The sequence below is a fragment of the Pristiophorus japonicus genome, chromosome 1 (assembly GCF_044704955.1).
Source record: "Pristiophorus japonicus isolate sPriJap1 chromosome 1, sPriJap1.hap1, whole genome shotgun sequence".
Classification (NCBI taxonomy): domain Eukaryota; kingdom Metazoa; phylum Chordata; class Chondrichthyes; family Pristiophoridae; genus Pristiophorus; species Pristiophorus japonicus.
This window is the reverse complement of record NC_091977.1, coordinates 191,246,025-191,267,933: the sequence shown is the minus strand read 5'-3', so window position 1 is coordinate 191,267,933 and position 21,909 is coordinate 191,246,025. Positions and strand designations below refer to the sequence as shown.

At 43.9% G+C, this 21,909-nt stretch overlaps 1 protein-coding gene across 1 annotated transcript in view; it reads left to right on the top strand.

The window, feature by feature from the left end:
• The window catches only part of msh3 (mutS homolog 3 (E. coli)), a 348,510-nt gene that overhangs the window by 283,856 nt on the left and 42,745 nt on the right, over window positions 1-21,909 (top strand). The window contains exon 22 of the mRNA XM_070885637.1: window positions 13,563-13,689. Within this exon, the coding sequence (XP_070741738.1) occupies window positions 13,563-13,689 (127 nt within the window). The remainder of the gene's footprint in view (window positions 1-13,562; window positions 13,690-21,909) is intronic.

The following is a 21,909-nucleotide window of genomic DNA, read 5'->3' as shown; positions in this document are numbered from 1 at the left end:
TGTGCCCTGTTATAATTGTGCTTGTAATTCTTACAACATAAACAACTAATGGCTGCCTGGAAGGCAAGCCAAGTGGTAGACAGAAGTGGCATGAACATTTTGGGACTCAATTTTTTACTGGCCATTTAATTACTAAATCTCTATCACTGTTGGCTCATTTTCGATAGTTCCTCAATTCCCATTGTGGTCTCTAGCTATGGGAAACATTTGACAATGAGCATTCTTAATTCACATTGTCATATTTAGCAACACGGTGCAATGCAGTAATTCAAGTAAAAGTACCGTGTGATCTATCCCTTTCAATGCACATCCCCTTTTCAATATTCAGACATAATTAATATCCTTGTTTGGACAGTAATCATCCATCTAGCTTTTTAACTAGGGAAAATTACAGGTCATTTGTAAACTAGTCTTTCTCAGCAGCAATTATGTCTTAATGAGGCCTGATGGATATCTAATGATGGAATGCTTGCAGTGGGAACTGGCAGTGCAATTTCAATTGATGGAGCCAGGTATATAGTAGACAGTCAAATGAAAGATACCGGCCCAGAAATCCCGGTTTTTCCTTCCCGTGGGCGTTCGAATGGAATATAGAGAAAAGATACGCATCTACCTGAAGCTGCTGCGGCCACGAGGGATCCCGGTCCAGAGGCCTCTCCTGTCTGCGTGTCGCAGCGCGTGCACGTTGGGACGGGCGCAGGCCTGGAGCTGGAGTCACATGGCTCTGGGCAGCCAATCAGGTACAGTATATTCTCATTCATAGAGTTCCCATTATTTTGAATGAGAAATAGCCCCCAAAACACTAATATACAATAATAAAAGATAGAAAAAATGCGCAACATATTTTTATTAATTTAAATTAGTTATTTATGTATTTTAAAAAATAAATATTTTCCCGATCTTTTTAAAAAAAAAAAAAGATTTTTTAATTATGCTTTAAAATCAACTTACCATATTGGGGAGGGTTTTTAAACAATAAAATATATTTTTATAACTTTATTTTAAAATGTTTTTGTGTATTTTAAAACTCTTACGCCTGTAAAAGTAGGCTATGTGCCTGCTTTTATCAGTCCCAGGAGTTTTGAGGACATTTGCTTGGCAAGATGTGCGTAAATCCCGCAATCTTGCCCTTGCAAATGTCCTCGTTCCCGATATGTGCGAGATCTGTCAAGCCAGTAACTTGACATTGTGCGCTGCAAACCGGCTTTTCCGATGCCTTCCCGGGTCCGTAGAAACTCCACACAGACCCGGGGAGGCTGGAATTTCCACGCCCATACAATCATGAAGGCTGCACAGATCACGAGAGAGCTGAATTGAAGAAGTTGTGTGTAGTGACCATTTCCTTTAGTATTATGAGAATAGTACTTCCTTAGAAATGTTTTATCCCTTTAAATTAAACTAGCTCATACTGGATTGTCCCCGACATCATAACATGGTACAAATTGCAAACAGCTTTGTACTCCCGTGCCATCCATTTTCCCCAAGTGCAGTACAGTGTGGTTTGCTTCATTTTCTCAAGTAAGGTACAACTGTGTACATGTTTTGCCAAATCCTTCTTTTGGAAACAGTGTACAGATATATGCGTAGGTTAAGATAACTGATAAACAGTTACCCAGATTAGTTTTATTTTGGCCTTTTAAGGGGTGTGCACAGGTGACCTGGGTTGCTCATGTAGCAGAGCATTGACATGGCAACCAGGGAGTTTGGAGAGACTCTTGTTAGTTATTTAAGATTCTTTCCTTTTTCCTTCACCAGGCCATGTACCACTGAAATGCCATTCTGTGATTTCTATAATAACTTGCTGGTCAGTCAGAGTAACTGCTCACTGTCTTCCTCAAGTATCCATCTTCACCTTCTGTTACAAGTGCAAGCATAACTCCATTTAACATTTGAATTGAGAGGGCACAGATGGGTCAAGAAGCTACAAAAGCAAAATACTGTGGATGCTGCAAATCTGAAACACAAACAGAAAATGCTGGATATTCTCAGCAGGTCAGGCAGCATCTGTGCAGAGAGAAACAGAATTAACATTTCAGCTTGATGACTTTTCATTGGAACTGGTGAAAGGTCATTGACTTGAGACGTTAACTCTGTTTCTCTCTCCACTGATGCTGCCTGACCTGAGTGTTTCCAGCATTTTCTGTTTTTACTTGGGTCAAGAAGCTGCTGACTTTATTTTTTGATTTGATTTATTGCAATTTTTGTCCTATCTGAACAACATGCTTTGATCTGGATTTGGCTGCAGAGCAATGTTAAAATCCATTGATCCTGCCTCCAATGCCCTTTTTTCACATAAAGCAAACCGAGACAAATCGTATCTTCGAGCAAAGTATAGCCAGAAACCCAGTGACTCCTTCCACCATCATAGTATGCAATTTTTTGTGGTAAATTTAAAATTTATCAGTATTAGATAGTGTTTTTGCAATTTCCTGCCTTCTATTTGGAGTGGTCGTAATTTCCTAATGAAGATTGATTAGAGTCGGACTTCCTTGAGCCCCACTGACCTCAGTTTTGCTGGAGCTCCTTGGTGCCACAATCACTCAGGTGGTGCTGCCTTGATGTCGACGGCAGCTCCTCCCCTCTTTTCTGCTGCAAAAACGTGTGCCCCAAAAGCAGGCTCATGAGGTTCAGATCCCTGGGCTCAGCGGGTGAGGATGGATTCCAGCTGCTGCTCCATTCAACAGGTTCCTGTTGCTCCAATGCTGCTGACAACACCTGCTCCTGCGCACTGTCTCACTATCTGGATCCCCAGGAGTGAATGTATCTGAGCTGGTGTTTGTGAGGGTAGAAGTGTATGGTGATGAGCACGTCAGCGCACTGGCACAGCTTCCTGGGGAAAACATGGAAAAAGTAAAGAAGAATATAGGTTACAATGGTGTCGTCATGATAGAGCTTTGAAATATAGCTTACATGGTAATGTGTTTTAATGTAAGTTAATGGCAATGATTACGTAGGGTGAGAGAAAAAGAGCTAGATGTACTGAACTGGGGGACGCCTATAACTTTATCAACCTCTACCTCAATGCTCCTTTTTCCAATGAACTGCGGCAGAGTTCTTTGTCATGTTATGTTTTTGAATTTATAAAATCTAATGTTGCTTTTTAGAAACAGTTTTTAAATTATTAATGACATATATAATCAAATCAATACCCAGGAGTTCCAATTCCCCACCCAGTCTCCTGATGTATTCAGACTGTTACTGAGGGTGCAGTTGAGGACACCTCACCACCACAACACTGGCCACCAAAAAGAGAGAGAAAGTGAATGAATCTCAATGTTATTGTACTTATTAGTATGATGTGGGGAAAGTTGAGATTTTTCATGGGTCTATTATCGGAAGAATTCACCTGATTAAGGCAGCCATATGCAAGATCAGCAGTCCCCTGCTGGCTCAGTGGATAAGTACATTGTATGACAGGGAGTTGAACAAGACAAACCAAAAGACTTCCAGGTTCATATGTTGAATGGTGCTTTGTTAGCTAATGTTAGCCAGGACAACAATGGGGCCACAACAATTGGTGTTGGTGTTTTATGCTCACCGCAGCAGAGGAGTCAATATTCGAGAGTAGTTTGACCTGCAGCTTGGTAATGATGATGGTGTTGATGATCATATCCACCATCTGGATATGTATATCTTGCACATAAATGACATTGGTCTTTGCACATCCCTTTTATATAGTAATGTGCCAGCTAGACCGATACATCTATCAAGTTGCATACAATCTGAATGAAGGACATTCTATGCCTTTTGAGACTGTATTCCTAGATGGGCATTCACTCCTTGTTTTTTCGTCTTTTAAACTCTTAACCATTTTTCTGCTGCTGTTATCTGCACCAAGAGCTGCTATCAGCATATTCCATTGAGTCCTGGTGTTCTTGGAACCATATCCCAATAAGAGTCAGGAGCTTTGACGGAGGAGGATAGAAAATTAGAGGGGTTGGGGGGGCGAAAGAGAATATGTAGTTTGACTTGCAAAATAATTTTGCTCAATTGGTGGCTTCAAAGAAATACGATTATTGAATAGAATAATCAAAGGACAATGCTCATTTCATGTTCTGCAATCTCTGATTAATCCCTGAGCTACCCCAAAAACATTACTTATCATCTACTAGTCCATCCACAGCTGTGATCTGCTAAAATAGAAGTTATTCATTGGTTGTGTACAATTTAAACCTTATTATTCTTGTTATGTGCCAAAGGGAAAGAAAAGCAGCACTTGAGTTAATGGCACTTAGTCAGAAGGATTGGGCCGCAGTCTTTTTACAGAATGACTTGTACATGATTTTAGTCAGCCAGATGTCTGGCACTTATAGCTGAAACCCAGCACCAAGCTTTAGATTCTCCAAACCAAACTACTGAGACGATAATGTTTCTGTTTGCTTGATATGTGGTGCCCGTAGGGATACATCCCATTTACACAAGTCCAGAGAATTTAGGTGTGCAGGTTGGTAAGAGCCAAGACTTAGGAACCCCCAAATGTGTGCATACATACAAAGAAGGAAAGAAGAAAGAACTTGCATTTATGACACCTTTCACACCCTCAGGATGCCCCAAAACACCTCACAGCCCATGATGTTCAAGCACCAAAGAAATGGGCTTGTTATTCATCTAAAACAATCTAGGTTTTCCTACATTACAACAGTGACTACACTTCATTGGGTGCAGAGCACTTTGGGACGTCCTAAGGTTGTGAAAGACGCTGTACAAATGCAAATTCATTCTTTCTTTTACGTGCATGCTACCTCATCTTTTCTCGGTTGGATGGTGGAAGGCACGATATGTGGCCGAAAATTCCCAGTAACACTCATTACGATGTACAAGCAGAACCAGTGTTCAGTGAGGATGGCGTGTCCACGTATTACATGGTGAGTGTCCTGCTCCCCAAGCTAATTGTGAGGAGCTCTTGGTAATTACTGTCTGCATATGGGGAGCTCATTTGTCACTAGTTACTGTGATTGAGACCAGATGGCAGGTGCTGGACACCAGCAGGGGTCACACAAAAGTTCCACCCAAAGAAATGAAGAAACGCTGGAACCAAGTTGCAGAAGATTACTGTGCAATGGTGACCAGCACGAGATCTGGAGGCCAGTGTAAAAAGAAGTGGCAGGACCTTGGTCAAGTAGTTAGTGTAAGTAATATTTTCATTTATCCAATGGAATTGCAATTGTAAATGTGACCATCTGTATGTCCCACCCAGCAGAAATACGCCCTTTTTCATTTTCAGCTTTGCAGAGGAAGGTGGCACATAATAAAAGAGAAAGAACTTGAACAGGAAGAGGCCCGGAAAATCTGCAGCCACTGACACCCTTGGAAGACAGGGTCGTTGCTTTGATGGGTCCTGCCAGGAGGAAAGCAACCACCACTGCACAAGCTGGGCCCACACTCGAGGGAGAGGGTAAGTCCTGATAATTCATCGTGGTCCTTCAAATCGGCCTACTGCCTGGCCTGCGATGTGTGAGCCTACTCATGCCATCACCCTGCCCCCTCTGCTGCTAACCATTTGACTGTTCTGTTATATTTTGCAGAACTTAAGGCCAACACTGACAATGCAGAAGAAGATTCAGACACGGACGAGCCTGAAGAGGAGTATATCTTCCAGTCCCACCCTCCAGACCAAGGATATGGGGGTGAGGGGAAGGAGAAGGGGATGGAGCTGGATGAAGCTCCCACTGTTTTACTGACTTTGGAGGAGGTGCCGCTCGTTGCGATGACAGCCCCTTCCGTGACTCGTGGTTTGAGTGTTGGTGGGACATTCCATGGCTTCCCACCTTCCGAGGTTGCGGGTCCCAGTGGTTGGGTGCAGCAAGGCACTCCCGTGGGGAGGAGGGGAAAGAGAGCTCGACTGCACTCTCCTGAGGTGCAGGATCTAACAGATTTGGTTCAGATGATGTCATTGAGTGCGGAGAGCATTGACCTTACCCGATCACTCCTGGACGCCATCAGTGGAGTGGATGATGAGTTAATGAGACTGTCGGGTGAAGTAACAGCAATGACACGAGAAATGGGAACGATGTCTGGGACCATCAGTGTAGGAATAGTAGCCATGAGGGAGGGAATGTCAGAGGTAGCTGATGCGTTGTCAGTGACCATCAGGAAGGAAATGTTGCAGGTCGTTGAGACACTGTCAGGGCGCATGAGGTACGGCATGTTGGAGTTAGCTGCTGCAATAAGGGAACACGCCCAGACCCCACGCCCATTGACCGAATCAACTGTCACTCCCACTCCAATCCCCACACCGGCCTCTGAAGAGCCCAAAACCGGGCCCTCCAACTTGCCGCCTGGCCCCTCCACATGGCCGACTGCCCCAACCCCAATCTTAAGAGGTGCGCAGTACCCAAGACCTTAGAAAGAATAAGCTTGGTACCAAGCCCAGAAACACTGCGCCACCGCCTGCGGGCAGGGATGGTGGAGTCACCAAGACTAAGCGCAGTGGGCGGTTTTAGAATAAGGTGGCGGAGAGATGGGTGGATGCAGCCTTTCTTTGCTGCTGCTGTTGTGTTTGTTATTGTTAGGGGCCAATTTTTAGCAAGGCTTCCAGCCGCCCAAAGTGCCGCCAATGGCTGCCAAGGTACCGGATGGTACTTTGGGCGGAATATTCATGAAGAAGGTCGTCGGGTGGCAAATGGAAGATGTATGCCGCCAAGCTGGGCGTCAGCGGGCGGGAGTTTGCATTCTCGGTGGCAGAGGGGCTTGCCGCCCAAGTGCCGCCGAGGATGGAGTCGGGCCCACGGAGGGTCGAAGACCTGAAAAATAAAAATAAAAAATACAAAATACAAAACTAGCCGAAGACCTTCAGGTAAGTCGCTGTTGAAATTTTTTTTTTTTTAAATGTTTACTTTTTTTCAGGATTTTCCCCGTTCTGTCGCCGACTCCCACCCACAGGAATCTGGGAGCTCGGCGGGCGGGAGGTCAATTGCGCCACTCAGCTATCCGCTGACATCAGCGGGTGGCTCCCCACTCCCGCCCGCTCCTGGAAGTGGCACTGGGCGGATTGGCAGGAGTGGGCGGTGAGGTGCTGAAAATCGGCCCCTTTCTGTTGTAACTGTTCTCAAATTAAAAGTTTTTTGTAAATTATGTAAATTTACAAGTTTAAAAGCTTGTAAGTGATCTTAAAGAGTGATCCTAAAGTAAAGTTTGATACAAGATTAATTTTATTTAAGTTAAGTACAAAAGAACTGTTAAACTTTTGAATAAAATATATTTTACATTAAAATTGAATCATGTTCTATTAACACAACACAACATTACGGAACAGCTCCAAACAGTAAACATGGTCCATGTGGAATAATTGTCGCTGAGCCTTCAGGCATCAGTAAAGCATTCACAGATGAGCTGCTGGCGCAAGGCTCGAGCAATCGTTAAAGGAGCACAATGGCCCACCCTCCTTCGCAGTCGTGCTCCGGCCTCAGGCACTTGTATGGCTTCCTCCTCCTGCTCATCATCTGCATCTTCCACATCATTATCATCAGCCACTCTCACCTCAGGTGGGTCTTCCACTACCAGATGCTACTACCTCATGATGGCTAAGTTATGTAGCATGCAGCACACAACGGTGAACTGACCGACAATCTCAGGGGAGTGTAGCAAGTGGCCTCCGGAATGGTCCAGTCATTGGAAACGCTGGTCCTCTCTATGATGCAGCATGCCGCAATGTGCGACATGTTGTATTGATGGTCAGCTTCGTCTGGGTTACGCGCAGGGGCATCATGAGCCAAGTGGTGAGGCCGTACCCTTTGTCTCCCAGTAGCCAGCTCTGCTCTTCTGGCTGCTGCTGAAACATGGCAGATATAACGCTGTCACATAGGATGAACGCATCATGGCTACTCCCAGGGTATCTTGCATCAACTGACATGATATGATGCATGTCGTCACACACAAGCTATACATTAATGGAGTGGAAGCCTTTCCTGTTCCTGTACATCTCGGAATCCTTCAAAGGTGCTCGCAAGGCGATGTGGGTACAATCAATGCAGCCCTGTAACTTTGGGAAGTCAGCAATCCTGGAGAAGCCCACAGCCCTGTCATGGATTGCTTGGGCGGTCATGGGGAACTTTATGAAGTCATTCCTCCGCGCATACAGCCGTCACATGGCAAATGCAGACATGTGTTGCATGTTGAGAGATGGCGCACACATCCCCAGTTGTAGCTTGAAACGAGCTGGAGGCATAGAATGAACGTGCAGCTGTAACCTTCACTTCAACTGACAAAGCAGTCCTCCTGATGTTTCTAGGTTGCAGGTCTGCATTGACCAACTCACAGATCTCAGTTACAACTTCTTTGCGGAAAAGCAGCCTTCTAACACAGTCTGCATCACTCAGGTGCAGGTATGGACACCTGACTCGATATACCCGAGATGGGTAAGGCCTCCTGCCCAGCACCCTATGGGCTCTGATGTTCCTGATGCGATGAAGTCGAAGCAATTGTCTCCTACGTAGACACGATGCAGAAGGCATTGTCAGTATTGCCCCCATACTTAAATTTAACCTTTGAACGAAGCTCAAAACAGCAGGAAAGCAGGCATGACAGGTTCGCAGTGCTCTCTCCCCAAGTTCTGTATAGAAGGACCACACATTGTGGCCCCCCCCCAACTAATTGCAGTCTTGAGACTTCTCCGCTTCTCTCTCTTCCCCACCCCCCCCGCCCTCATTGCAGTCTTCAGAAGCCTTCCGATCGGCACCTCGCTCTCTCTCTGGCTGAACCTCTCCCTCTCTCTGGCTGAACCTCTCCCTGGTGGCCTAGTGGGCGCCAAAGAGGCCTCACTAGGACTCGCAATGTCCCTCCCCTTTAAGTGAAAGTGTTGGATGCTTTGCACAATGATTGAACAATAAGGCAATGTTAATTCATAAATACTTGGTTAAAATGTAATATTCTCTGTAGTTTAGTATAGCCAGCTTAAATTTCTGAAATTTCCCTTTGCTGTTTCGGAACAAAACAAATCTGGAATCAGAATCCATAAAATAAGTGGACTAGACATCAGCAAGTTCACTTTTGATGTGGCATCAAATTTGTTGTTTAATACCTGTACCAGAATAGCTGAGTCAGAGCAAGGTTCTGTTTCCTTAATTAAACTGCATTTCATATGAAAATTTTAACTTTGTAATCCTTAGGAAATTTAGTGATTGTCTATAATGTTTTGTAAATATTTAAATTTTATTTATGGCAAATATTTATATAGTATTTGTGAAAATAAGTTGGATCCTTGCCCCACTCCCATGCCCTTCAATCTCTTTAGGGAGGAATCCAGAAGACAGTACAAGTGACAGCAACCCCCATTTTTTCCCAGGGTCTTAAGGTTGCCTGGCCAATGAGATTTAAGTGATTCCCTCTCACACACTGCTGTTCACTGATGGAAATCTGCATTGCAAGATATCAGGCAGCATATTTTACTGCATAATCTCAGTTTAAATAATATAAAGTGCAACCTTACGTTGACACCATTGAGAGCAAGTGTTTGTAAAAATGTTGACAGCTTCAACCTCGCCAATCGTAGATCCTGATACATGTTGTAATTTCAGATCCGTGTAGATGTTTGCTGTACTGTAATGCTCTTAAATACAACTACATTCAAACTGAAGAATGATTTTCTATTTAAATGATTTTAATGTTTCACTTCTAATATCCAGAGCTGTGACACAGCAATGGTGTGAAAATGATCCACAAACAAAAGAATGATTACTACAGTAGCTGCAAGTACATTACCAATCCAGGCCTAGGACCCATTCTAAGCTGATTTCCTCAGCTGTATAGCTGGGCAGCAGTAATCTATACAGCTGAGGAAATCAAGAAAGAACTTGCATTTATACCATGCCTTTCACAACCTCCGGTCACCCCGAAAGAGCTTCATAGCCAATTAAGTACATTTGAAGTGTAATCACTTGTAATGTAAGGAAACATGGCAGCTAATTTACACACACAAAGTTCCATAAACAGCAATGAAATACATGACTAGATAATCTGTTTTAGTCATGTTGGTTGAGGGATAAATGTTGGCCAGAACACTGGAGAGAATTCCCTAGCTCTTCTTTGAATAGTGTCAGGGGGTCTTTTATGTCTACCTGTGAGAACAGACTGGGCCTCGTTTTTTACATCTCATTTGAAAGATAGCACATCTGATAGTGCAGCACTCCCTCAGTACTAAATTGAAGTTTTAGATTAGGTGCTCAAGTCAGTGGAGTAGGGCATGAACCCATGACCTTCTGACTCAGAAGCAAAGATGCTGCCATTGATCCGAGGCTCAACCTAGTTACATTTATTCAATGTTTTCTTCCTGCTGTACATGAAGATATGTGCGACTGTTGTCATTTGTGTAAATTATGTACAAGAGCATATATACCATCACATCTGTTATTTCCTCACTTATTTCTTTTAATAATCTGGAGTGGAAACCATCGGGTCCTGGAAATCTGTGTCTCAAATCCCATTATTTTCTCCATTACCATTTTGTTGCTCATAGTAAAGCCACTAAGTTGTTCTCCTTGATTTATTTTTAATTTCCATTGTACTGCTGGTATTTTAAACTCTTCCTCCACTGTGCAAACATACTTATTTAACAATTCTGCCATCTTGTATTTTCCAGTATCGTCTCACCTGCATCTACCTTTCATGAGCACATTCCCCATTAGCACTCTCTTTTAATATATTTAGTTTTTATATTCCCTTTGTGCACCTCTTATAACTTTCTTTGTATTGCATTGTTTCTTATAGCTCTCCCAGTCTGCAGGATTTACACCTTTTATTTGTATTTGTATCAGCCTTATTTTTTTTTAGCTTGATAATGTCTCTTACCTCATTGGTTGACCATCATTGCTTAATGACACAGGTGACGCTTTTGCCTTTTTATGGACAGATACTGGTTTTATCTCGTAGCAAACACTCCCCACTGTTTGTAGCGTTATCCATTAAACAGTGTGAGAAAGGCTGCTTCAGGGCTGCCCAAATAAGAGTTTAATATGCTAAAACACAGTCTAAGAAATAAATTGAGTGAATTCGAGTCTCAAATACAACTTGGAGGGTATGAAATGGTGGCCATTACAGAGACATTGCTGCAAGCTGATCATGATTGGGAGTTAAATATTCCAAATTATAAGGTCTTTAGAAAGTGTAAGTAAACTGGAAGAGGAGGAGAGATGGTTTTATGGATTGAAGATAATATTACAGCTTTAATAAGAGAGGATATAGGTAAGCGAAAGCATATAACAGAGACTCTATTGTTAAAATTGAGCAATAAGAGAGGAATTAAAACTGTATTGGGAGTTGTCTACAGTGGGAATTGTTCAAAAAATAATTTAGCTTGATAAATTTCCAATAAGGGAAAGAGCTCTACTTACCAAATAAAACAGGTGCGAGATAATCTAAAAATAAAGGAAAGAATGTACAAAAGTGCAAAGAATAGTGTTGATCCAAGGAACTGGGAGAGATGTAAAGAACAAAGGAAGACAAAAAAGTTAGTGGCTGTTAATTTGGAGAAAGGGTGAAAACAGGTGTTATGCTAATAAGAAATGCCTGTCTGAACGTCTGGTTTTAGCGTGCAATTTTGGGCCTAATTTCACATTACCATAATTTGAAATAGCCTGGAGGCGCTAAAACAGACACCCGCAGGTTTAGCAGCGCTGATTCGTAGCAATTTTGGTGAAGCAGTATATGTGGGCTGCACACACCCAATTCCCCTGAAGGTGTGGAATGGGCTGGCTGAAGCATGACGGCACATTTCAGGATGGCTCAGCGACTGAGTGAGAGGGAGCACAGGTTGTTGGATGCGGCACTGAAGGTCCTGATGGAGAAGGTCCGGAGAAGGTCCAGAGGAGGAGGAATGTCCTGTGCCTGCAGGGGGGAATGAGTCCACCTCCCCCTCTTGTCTCTCTCTCCTGCTGGTGCTGTTCTGCCTGACTTCTTCATCTCCTCCTACTCCTCCTGCAGACGAATGAGGATCCCCAGCAGGATGGCCAGGACCAAGCATTGCCCTTTCCTGGTGACTCATAAAGGTGTCCGTTAAGGTAGAGTAACACAGAAAAGCGTTGCAGCTTAAGCCCCCATCATGGCCACCTCGGAGGCTCTTTAGCACCTGAAGTATCTGAGGAAAATCGCCCCCACAATTACTGCAAAAAGGGTACATGAAAAGAAACTTGCAAGGGATATCGAGATTAACACAAGAAGTTTAACAATTATATTAGAAGATAAAGAGTCATCGAGGGTAATGTTCACCCTTTTAAACCCATTTGCAAGGGAGAATATTACTCCAAGAGGTAATATTGCAAATGAATATAAGGAAATGGCAGACTTGTTGAATAATTACTTTGTGTAAGGTCCAAGGTAGGTGGATGGAGTGAAGATACAGATCAGCCATGATTTCATTGAATGACGGAACATAGTCGAGTGGCTCTATGTTCCTATTAACATTTCAGCTCAGTTTATTGTGGTTAATTCATTTCTCATTCCTTTGAAGATTGCCTTGTTTAAATTTAAAATCTTGGTTTGTGAATCTTCTCCCTCAAATCTAATACCAAATTCAGTAAGGGTCACTATTGACAAGATGTTCCCTTATCATCGGAATGTTAACTAATTCTGGCTCATTACACATTGTTAAATTTAGTATTGCCTGTTCCCTTGTTGGTTCTAAAATATATTGGGGGTGAAACTTGACTTCGGCGATAATGCAAAACAGGCAACAGCGACTTGGCAGCTCGTTTTCCAACTCGGCCAATTTTATTAAAAGAAAATGGGCATCCGATTTGCTATTGCTGAAGTCAAATTTCACCCCATTGCTTCCGGACAATGTCGCAAATACATTCTAGGAAATTGTTGTCTTCACTACTTGAGTTGCTCTGCTCCTCCCAGTCTACGTGAAAATTAAAACCTCTTTTAGGGTGGTAGCATGTCTTCACAATTCCATCTCCAGGTACACGTACCCACTCTTGAGTATTCAAATGAGCACATTGCTGGGCTTTGGGGGGCTGGGGTGCTATTAGTGAGTTACAGCAGTGAACAAAAGTCTCACCCCACCTCACTTCTGCTAGTACCAATGGCGCTGCGTATTTTGCAGATTATATTATTTAATTTGCGTAAAAAAGCCTTTGAATAGAATCTTTATGACCTATGTGATATCTTGCACTTGTGTTATCACTTTTTTAAAGCTATATTATTTCATTATTGGCCACAGTTTCCAAAATAATGGCTGACCACACTAGGGCTTCTGCTTATCTTCATCAATATGATAAGTTGTTGCCTTCATGAATTGAAAGGGTCACTCCGGTTCTCTTCCTTCCCCCCCCCCCACCTTCTCCACAGGTGATAAAGCATTATTGGCAATTGCTGTGATCAGTGTTATCGTATCAATGTTAATGAGTTTTTGTTGAATTTTCCTCTCCTTTTTAATAGCAGTATTAACCACAGGCTTATGTTTTGCTAACACCAAGAGAGCTGGTCACTATTTCTGTTTCACTTTTCTTGGGGATTGTTGAGCTTTCCTATTATTTCTAATGGGATTGTATGTTGATGGATTGTGGAGTTCAGTGGTGCTGATTGTTGAAATATATTGTAATAATGTATTATAATTTTGCTTTCAGGTGAAATCGCTGACACTGTTTGTTACCCACTACCCCCCGGTGTGTGAACTGGAGAAACGCTACCCGCAGAATATCAGAAATTATCACATGGCCTTCCTGCTGAATGAGGAAGATGATGAACAAAATGGTAGGAATGAAGGATAGAGAATGGACATCACGTTGGTTAAGGAAAGCCCATATATACAGATTTGTAAACGCAGTAGAAGTGAATTCTCCTTTCTTATTTTTTCCAGCTTTTGGTTTATTGCAGATTGAAAATCTCGGACCATGAACAACAACTTGCATTTATATAGCATCTTTAACGTAGTACAATGTCCCAAGGCGTTTCACAGAGCGTTATCATACAGAATTTGACCACGAGCCACATAAGGATATATTGGGACAGGTGACTTGGTCACAGAGGTAGGTTTTAAGGAGCGACTTAAAGGAGGAGAGAGAAACAGAGAGGTTTAGGGAGGAAATTCTAGAGCATAGGGTCTAGACAGCTGATGGCATGGCTAATGGTGGAGTGATTAAAATCATTCAGTGTACTACATATTCCACTAAGTATTAGGAAAATTACTCTTGCAAAGTTAATCTGGGGAGACCATGAAGTATTTAGCATTGATGAGTGTTATAATTGTGACATGAAATAGGAATATTACAATTTATCGTGACAACCTGAAGGTCACAATGCAAATCCATGTCAATGAGATAGTGATACTTGTGTAAAATTAGCTTGCTAGCACGGTGACATTTTTGATAAAATAAAAATCTAATCCACCTCTGGACTGTACTGACTAATCTGTCAACTTCCTCTGTTGCTGATCAATGCTTATCTGAAGTTTCTGTACCAATCACATTTCCAATTTAATTTTGGGGTCAGTGGTCATTTGCAGATTAGTCAGTTACCGTTGCAGACACTTCCTGTGCATTAGTGCCTGAAGAAATTAATTAAACCTTCCTGCAGAGCAGAAAGTATATGATACGTGATTTTTGCTTTGGGACAAGCTTAATGTTTTCTACCTGTTGGCTAATAATTTTGACTAGTGTAGTATCAAGTAAAAAAATAATTATGAAGGTGAATTCCCTCGCCATTAGCAACACTGGTACGGTGTAGGAATTTGTTCTCAATGAGGAAGCTTGCGTAGAAACGTTTCTAGGCACCTGCACGCCTTTAAACATGTTTCCCCGAGTTTACTTGTGCTACTAAAGCTGTTCCGTGATGCAATCCCTGACGTAGTGTGTACTCATGATGTTTACATGTTTTAGAAATGTGCCAACTACTCAGTAGGAGCTGAAAAATAATTATTTAAAAATGATTAAAACATCCTTCAAAACAAACACAATGACATGTGCAAAAGAGAGCAGTGAGCAGAAGATTTAGAATTAATTATCTGATTGTTATAGTAATGGTATTTGTGTGCTTCTGTTAATTTCAAACATTAATCCATAGTTTAAGGGGGCAAGTTTCCCTGGATACTTTGGTGCCAAAGAGCCTCCGAGGCAACCAAGATGGGGTCTTAAGGCTGTTTAGCCACGATTAGCGCAAGACACCATCTTGATAGGAGTTGCACGCTAGGAACAGTTGCCTGGAGGATCATTAAGGGAATGATTGACAATTAAATTGCCTGTCAGTGCTTATTAAAGAAGCTGCACAGCATTTTGGTGGGCAACGCTTTATTTAACGACCTCCAACAGTATCTGGAGTAAAACAGTTGTTGCTGAAGATTATGAGCGCAACTTAAAGCCATGCTCAGCCTTCAGTGTTCATTTACTGCTGAAGATCAACCGACTACACTGTGTTTCGAGAGGACTTTTGAGACACATCGGGAGACTTTCTGGGGCACTTTGTCAAGACTTTAACACTCTATCAACATTTTTCCCGGAAATTCTCTCAGGACCTCACCTAAAACGACTGAGTGCTGTGCTACTCTACCTTATTGGACAGGAGAAAGGGAGTGCTTAGTCATGAGTATCTTGCGAGGGGCTCCCCTTACTTTAGATGAGAAATTGGAGGAGGACAGGCAGAGCAGCACCAGCTGCTGCAGGAGAGCGAGGAAGGCTCTCAGCAGGAGGCCCTATCCACCCAGGGTATTGAGAGAGCACTACTCCTACATTCATGTACACCAAGATCAGTGCATGAGGAGGCTGCACTTTACCAAGGAGCTCTTCAGAAATCTATGGCCCCATTGAACGAAGACCCAGACGTCGCAGCACATCCAGGTCTACATTGCCTGTGACCGTCAAGGTCACAGTAGGACTTAATTTTTATTCTACTGGAACCTTCCAGGTTGCCACGGTGATATAAATCACATAACACAATCCTGTGTGCTCTCCTACATAAGGGAGGTCTCTGCGGGTCGATAAGCTCTGAGGAATGGTTACATATCATTCCCTATTGCCAGAGAAGACCAGAGGCAGAGAGCTCTAGGATTCAACAATATTGTGGGATTCCCCATGGTCCAGGGAGCCATTAACTGCACACATGGCTATGCAAGCCCCTCATTTAAACTCGGATGTGTTCAGGAACATGAAGTAATTCCATTCCCTCAATGTGCAGCTTGTCTCTGACCACTGGCAGCGCATCATGCAGTGAATGCCTGCTCTCCAGCGAGCTGCCATGATGCGTTTATAATAGCAGTCTTATCCGTCCCACAGATCTTTGAGCCCCATCACAATGTGCATGATTGGCTACTAGGTGACGAGGGATACCCTCTGATGCCATGGCTCACGACTCCCCTGAGACACCCACAGACACCAGCTGAGCACTTGTACAATGAGAGCCGCTCATCCACCAGGAATAACATTGAGCAGACCATTGGGGTCCTGAAGCAGAGATTCAGGTGCCTTGACCGGTCAGGAGGTGTCCTGCAGTACTCGGCTGTTAAATCAGCAATTTTTCCAGAGGGTCAAGCTGAGGAGCCACAAGAGGAGGAGGAGGAGGAGGGAGAACACTAGAGGCTTCCAGGTAGAATGTCCCGCATCTGGGGCGGACTCTCGCAGCCATCAAATTGATGAGTGCTTTTGAGACGTGCTCCACCATCTGACTCGAACACTGTTGCCACATGATGTACCTTCCACGACTTAGGATCTATCAGTCAGTCCCATCATCTGCACTCAATCCTTTCAACCCCTTCCACATGAAGATCAAAATAAAGACCACAGATTCCACAACTACCCAATTACCATCTTCACTCTTTATATAAATCAAAAACAATGTAAACATGATGCAACCAACCGCACTTACAAATATTAAACTCTTCACCCGAGTGCTTACCCTTAATGGCTATCTGTAAGTGCTCTTGCGTAATCTAGTGCTTCTATGAAATGCAACCCCAGTGGCAGCAGCAGGCAAGATGGATGACTGCTGAGATTCTGAAGAAGGCATGTCAGATGTCCTCCTGGATGCCCTTAAGAGGCTGTGGGCCATAATGGCCTCGCTTCCAATTGCACCATCTCGACATGAGCTTCATGTGGGCTGACAGGCAACAGCAAAGGCAGTGGTGAAGTGGTGGGGGCAAAGGGCGAGCAGCAATGTGGCATCCAGAGAGAGGCCAGTCGGTTCCTGCTCCATGATTCCCACGCCTCTACCTCGGAGCCTCTGTTCAGCCCGCCTAGTGATCTGATCGAGGACAGATCTCTGGCCATCAGAGACACTCTGCAAGACCATTTCAACCGAGAAGCCCAGAGTCACCATAGCAGCTGCCTGATTTTCCATTGCAGCAGTTTGCCGTTCCATGGAAGCCGCAAGTAGTACAATGGGAGCTGCTTGGACTTCTGTTGCAGCACTTTGTCGTTCCATGCAAGCTGTAATGACTGCATTGGAAGCTGCGACCTTAGTCATCAGACACTGCATGATGTCTGGGTGTACAGGTCGCTGGCTGAAATTGACCAGACTCTGCACGCTGGAGAGGATGGGTTCCAGACTCTGCGCCAAGCAACAGACCAAGGTGGAGGTGGACTCCTCCATCCCCCCCCAGCTACGACCTGGAAGCTTTCAGGGAGGCTCTCCATTGCACAAAGAAGTTGGTTTGTCGCACCCATCAGCCGCCTTCTGCATCTTGACCCTGCAAGGTCCTCAACTGACTCCTCTACAGCAGAACTAGAATGTGACCTTGCCCCCAGAAAGGCACCTTTGATGACCCTTCCACCCTGCGTGGCTGCTGCCTACTAATGCCCGGTGCGTTCCACTGTGAGGATCCATCTTCTAAGCTAGCCTAAGTTACGCATGGTGCTGGTCTCTGTGTTGGTGCCTGCGACAGTGGTAGCCATTGACACAGTGCATTCTTCTTTGCTCTCCTCCACCGGGGGGCAAGGTGGCTGTTGGTGATCTTGAACTTGCTCCTCCTCCGGGGCAAGGTGGATCTTGCTCCTGGGAGCCTGCAATGATGGTGCTGGAAGGGTTAGGGTGCAGCGCGTGTGGCCACTATAGGAGGATGTATGTGATGAAACCATGTGAAGTTTGGGAGTGAAGATATCTTTGGGGGGAATTAGGGATCAGGAATAGTTGTGCATCTGTAAGGAAGCTGGAATAGCCACATACCTCTAGGCAATATGTCCCTTGCTCTGCCTCTAGCCATGGCGTCTCCCATTCCCCTCCCCATTACAGCCAGCACTGCCTCCTCAAGGGGAGTGATGTCATGCATAGGCAGTTGCCCTCCCCTGGTCAGGTCCTGCTGCCGCCTGTTATCTGCTATTTTTTCCTGGAAGAGAGAGAGTGGTGATTGATGCCTCACGTAGTTGAAGAGCTGTGAGCTGTGTCTGAGATGTGAGTAGTGCTTGTGAAAGATGCAATAGTGTGGAGTGTGTGAATGTCAGTGTACAGTTCGATGGTGGATGAAATGTGTTGATGGTGGTGCAGTTATTGAGAAGTGTGTTTGTGAGATCTCACAAACCTTGCCCACTCGTGTCAAGCCATTCCATTTCTTGCGGCACTGGAGCCATGTTCTGGGGCCAGGGCCCCTTACTGTAACGTCCCCGGCGATGATCTCCCACATGCGCTGCATTAGTTGCCTCTGTTGCCTCTTTCTCCTCCTCCTCCCGCTGCGGGTGGAAGGCATCCCTCCTCTGTACCACCTCCACCAGGACCTCCAGTGCCACATCGAAGAACCTGGGTGCCCTCTCTTTAGGTCCTTGAGACACCCTTCCATGTTGGCTTCTCTCCCAGCCAGCGCGCTCCACACCTTCAGTGGAAGTGGGTGAGTGCAGGCTACATATACAGCTCCAGGAAAATTGCACCTACTCAGCACTTGAGTGCTAAACCTGCAGTTGTCAGTTTCACTGCCTGCAGGCACATTTAAATCATGGTGATCATCAATTAGCCCGAAAATTGTGCGCTAAATCCTCACTTTCAAATAGGTGTTTCTTATTAGCGCAGCACCCATTTAGCGCCTGTTTTTACCCTTTGGCCAAAATAACCCCCCAAATGTTTACTCAAGTCGCTGGTTCAGTCATTTTAGCTCTTCCAGTTTTCAATACAAATCTGTTTTTATTAGAATTCCTTTTTCTTTCATTTTTAGTCATTTCTTCTTTTTAAAATCTCAGTGTAAAATTTAAGAAAAATTATTTTACTGAAGTGTTATTATGAACCAGTCTACCCCATCCCTTAATGATTCAGCCCGGTTAGAGTATTGCGGAAAATACTTAAAGATTGATCCTATGCTCCCTGCCCTAATATCTCCTGTTTAATTTGTTTTTTTTGGAGTGTCACAGAAATAATGGTGTTGATTTTAACTGTAACCATCCTGCGTAAACAAGATGGTAATGGCCCGAAAATGGAATCAGGCCACTTACCGCCGCATTTGCACTGGCGCTCCTGCTGCCATCTCGGTTGGGGCAATTAGATCGGCAGCTAGAGTGCTTGCTTGTTTTGGTCAGAGGTTACTTTTAATATGCAAATAACAGTCCTATGAAGTACATAGGACCCAGATTATATTTTGAGGTCCAATGGCCCTAAATCATTCTCATCCTATTGTGGGGCCTGGAGGAGCAAGCCGATTTCCTGCCCTCCGCAATGGGCCAGCTCATCGGAGCACTGGTTTGGCATGCACATCTTGTTGGATGGATGCAAATGAGGCCTGAGCCTCTCCATGGCAACAACAGGCAGGAGGCAGGTGTGATTTGCCCATTTTGTATCAAATGTTAAACTGCCCCAATCTTTCTTAGCACTCTGAGACATTTTCATGTAAGTCGGTTATAGCATCAATACATTTTTTTTAAAGGGAAGAAGCATAATTGAAATGACATAAAAGGAATTATGATTAAAAGAGAAAAATTCAATGCAGTAAAATGGCTTGTTTTTATTTTTCATTTATATGGCTATCTCGCGTATTGGGATAATTGGAATTATTAGATTATTGGTGCCGCCAGATTCTTTTGAGCCCTGCAGAGCTGTAAAGACATCACAGTACTGGAAAGCATTCATCCTTCCTCAGCTTGTGTACTGACTTAATACAGTATTAAAATGGGACTATAATATCTTTCCAACGGGCATTCTTTTTGCAGTGCTCACAATGTGTGAAATGTAAAAATGCTTTCTCTTCATTGATGCAAAAATAAATTAATGTGTAAGGATTGGCTCAGCTGGTGCAAAGTGTGAAAGGACAGCTGACTATGAGCACCATGTATTGAAGTCATTTCAGGTGTATGGATTCAGATGCCTCGTACAGCTCTAACATCCTGTGTAAATATAGAGCATCAGAATGTTCTGTAACTGAACGCAGGAGGAGGCTTCCCTGATGATGGGAGAGCTGTTTGTGACCTGAAATACAAAATAATACATTTTTCACATTGGAAAATCTTTGTGCAATTTTGGAAGATTCAATTTTTGGGAGTCTTGAGTATTCCATTAATATCTGAAACTTGCTGCTTACTTGCCTGTGATAAGTAGCAGATTCCATTCTATTCAGAAAGAAGCACAGATAACCAAAAGCACCATACTTTTTACTGGCATCACAGAAAACTAGAATGAGCTGTTACTATAGTGCTGAAATAGTTCTGGTCGCCGAGCCAGTACAGTTAATTAAGGGGAACAGACTAATGGGTTTCTTACTCATTTACACACTTTAGTCCATCTGTGTAGTCACAATAACGAGACAGGAATGAGATGGTATCAGACTAATTCCAATAAATATATCCTTTCGGCATAAAATATACTTGCTTCATGGCACAATTCAGGATGGTCGTCCAGGATTAGTAGCTTGTTGTCTTAGTTTTAAAACAGACTGCAGAGTTTGTGTTGCCTGTCCAATAGTACAGGTACACTTATTATGAATTTTTAATAATTAAGGTCCGACTTTAACTCACGGTGGAAGTGGATGGCAAATCCGTGCGGGAGTCTTCGTTGGAGGCACGGCAGATTTTAACTATCAGAACTCATTTGAATATCGCTCGTCAGTTGCTCAACATTTCGGGTGGGAAGCAGCAGCAGGTCAGCAGGGTGGGGGTGCAGTGTTGAGTGAGGTGGAGCTCCCGGGACAGCAAAGGCCCAGACTTGTGTGGTCCAGAGATTAAAAGAGCGTAGTAGGCCAGAAATTACTGCTGATAATGTATGAATGCCTAATAGCTTCATATGATGCCTCCATCTACTGCACCGGTTGATCAAACAAATTGAGAATGCTGAAGAAATGAGTTAGCAACATATTTTATTTTAACAGATAATGCATTTTGAATTACAGGTGTGACATCCAAAATCCGGAAACCTCAGATTCCAGGTATTTACGGATTTTGGAATGTCTTTGCTTGGGCCGAGTAAGGTAGGGGGGGGAGGGGGAGAGGGAGAGGAGGTGTCATCGTCCAGGGGGAGGGAGTTGATCGGGGGTGGGGAGGTGTCAGGCCAGGGAGGAGAAACCGAGCTGAGATGAGGCCGGGGGAGGGTCGGGTGGCCGAGGGAAGGGAGGAGGCCGGATTTCGGAACATTTTTCAGTTTCCAGACACACCCGCCATGGATCGGCCCGAATTCCGGAACTCCAAATTTTGGACATCGTACCAGTACTGAAGTTTGTACAACTATGGGGGAGTCGCTAATCTCACTGTGCCCGGTCTCAAAACCATTTGCTCCCCATTATTACCTTCCCGGAGGCGCCAACGGGAGGCGCAAAGGAGCCCAATTTCACTCCCTATGTTAATATCTGTAGTACTTCCAGCAGAAATTATTTTTGCCTTGAATTGCAGTAGGCTCCAAGATCTCAGAAAATGCACAGAATAATCAATTTTGTATTCTATGTAACTCTCAGGGGATTTATTTAAAATAATGTTCCAATCTGAATGTCAGTTGCAAACATGTGGCAATCTTTTTGCAGCCTGCCTCAGTGTGAATTACCTTATCAGGTCCCTGAGCGCATTAACGTGTGATCCATCAAGGTAC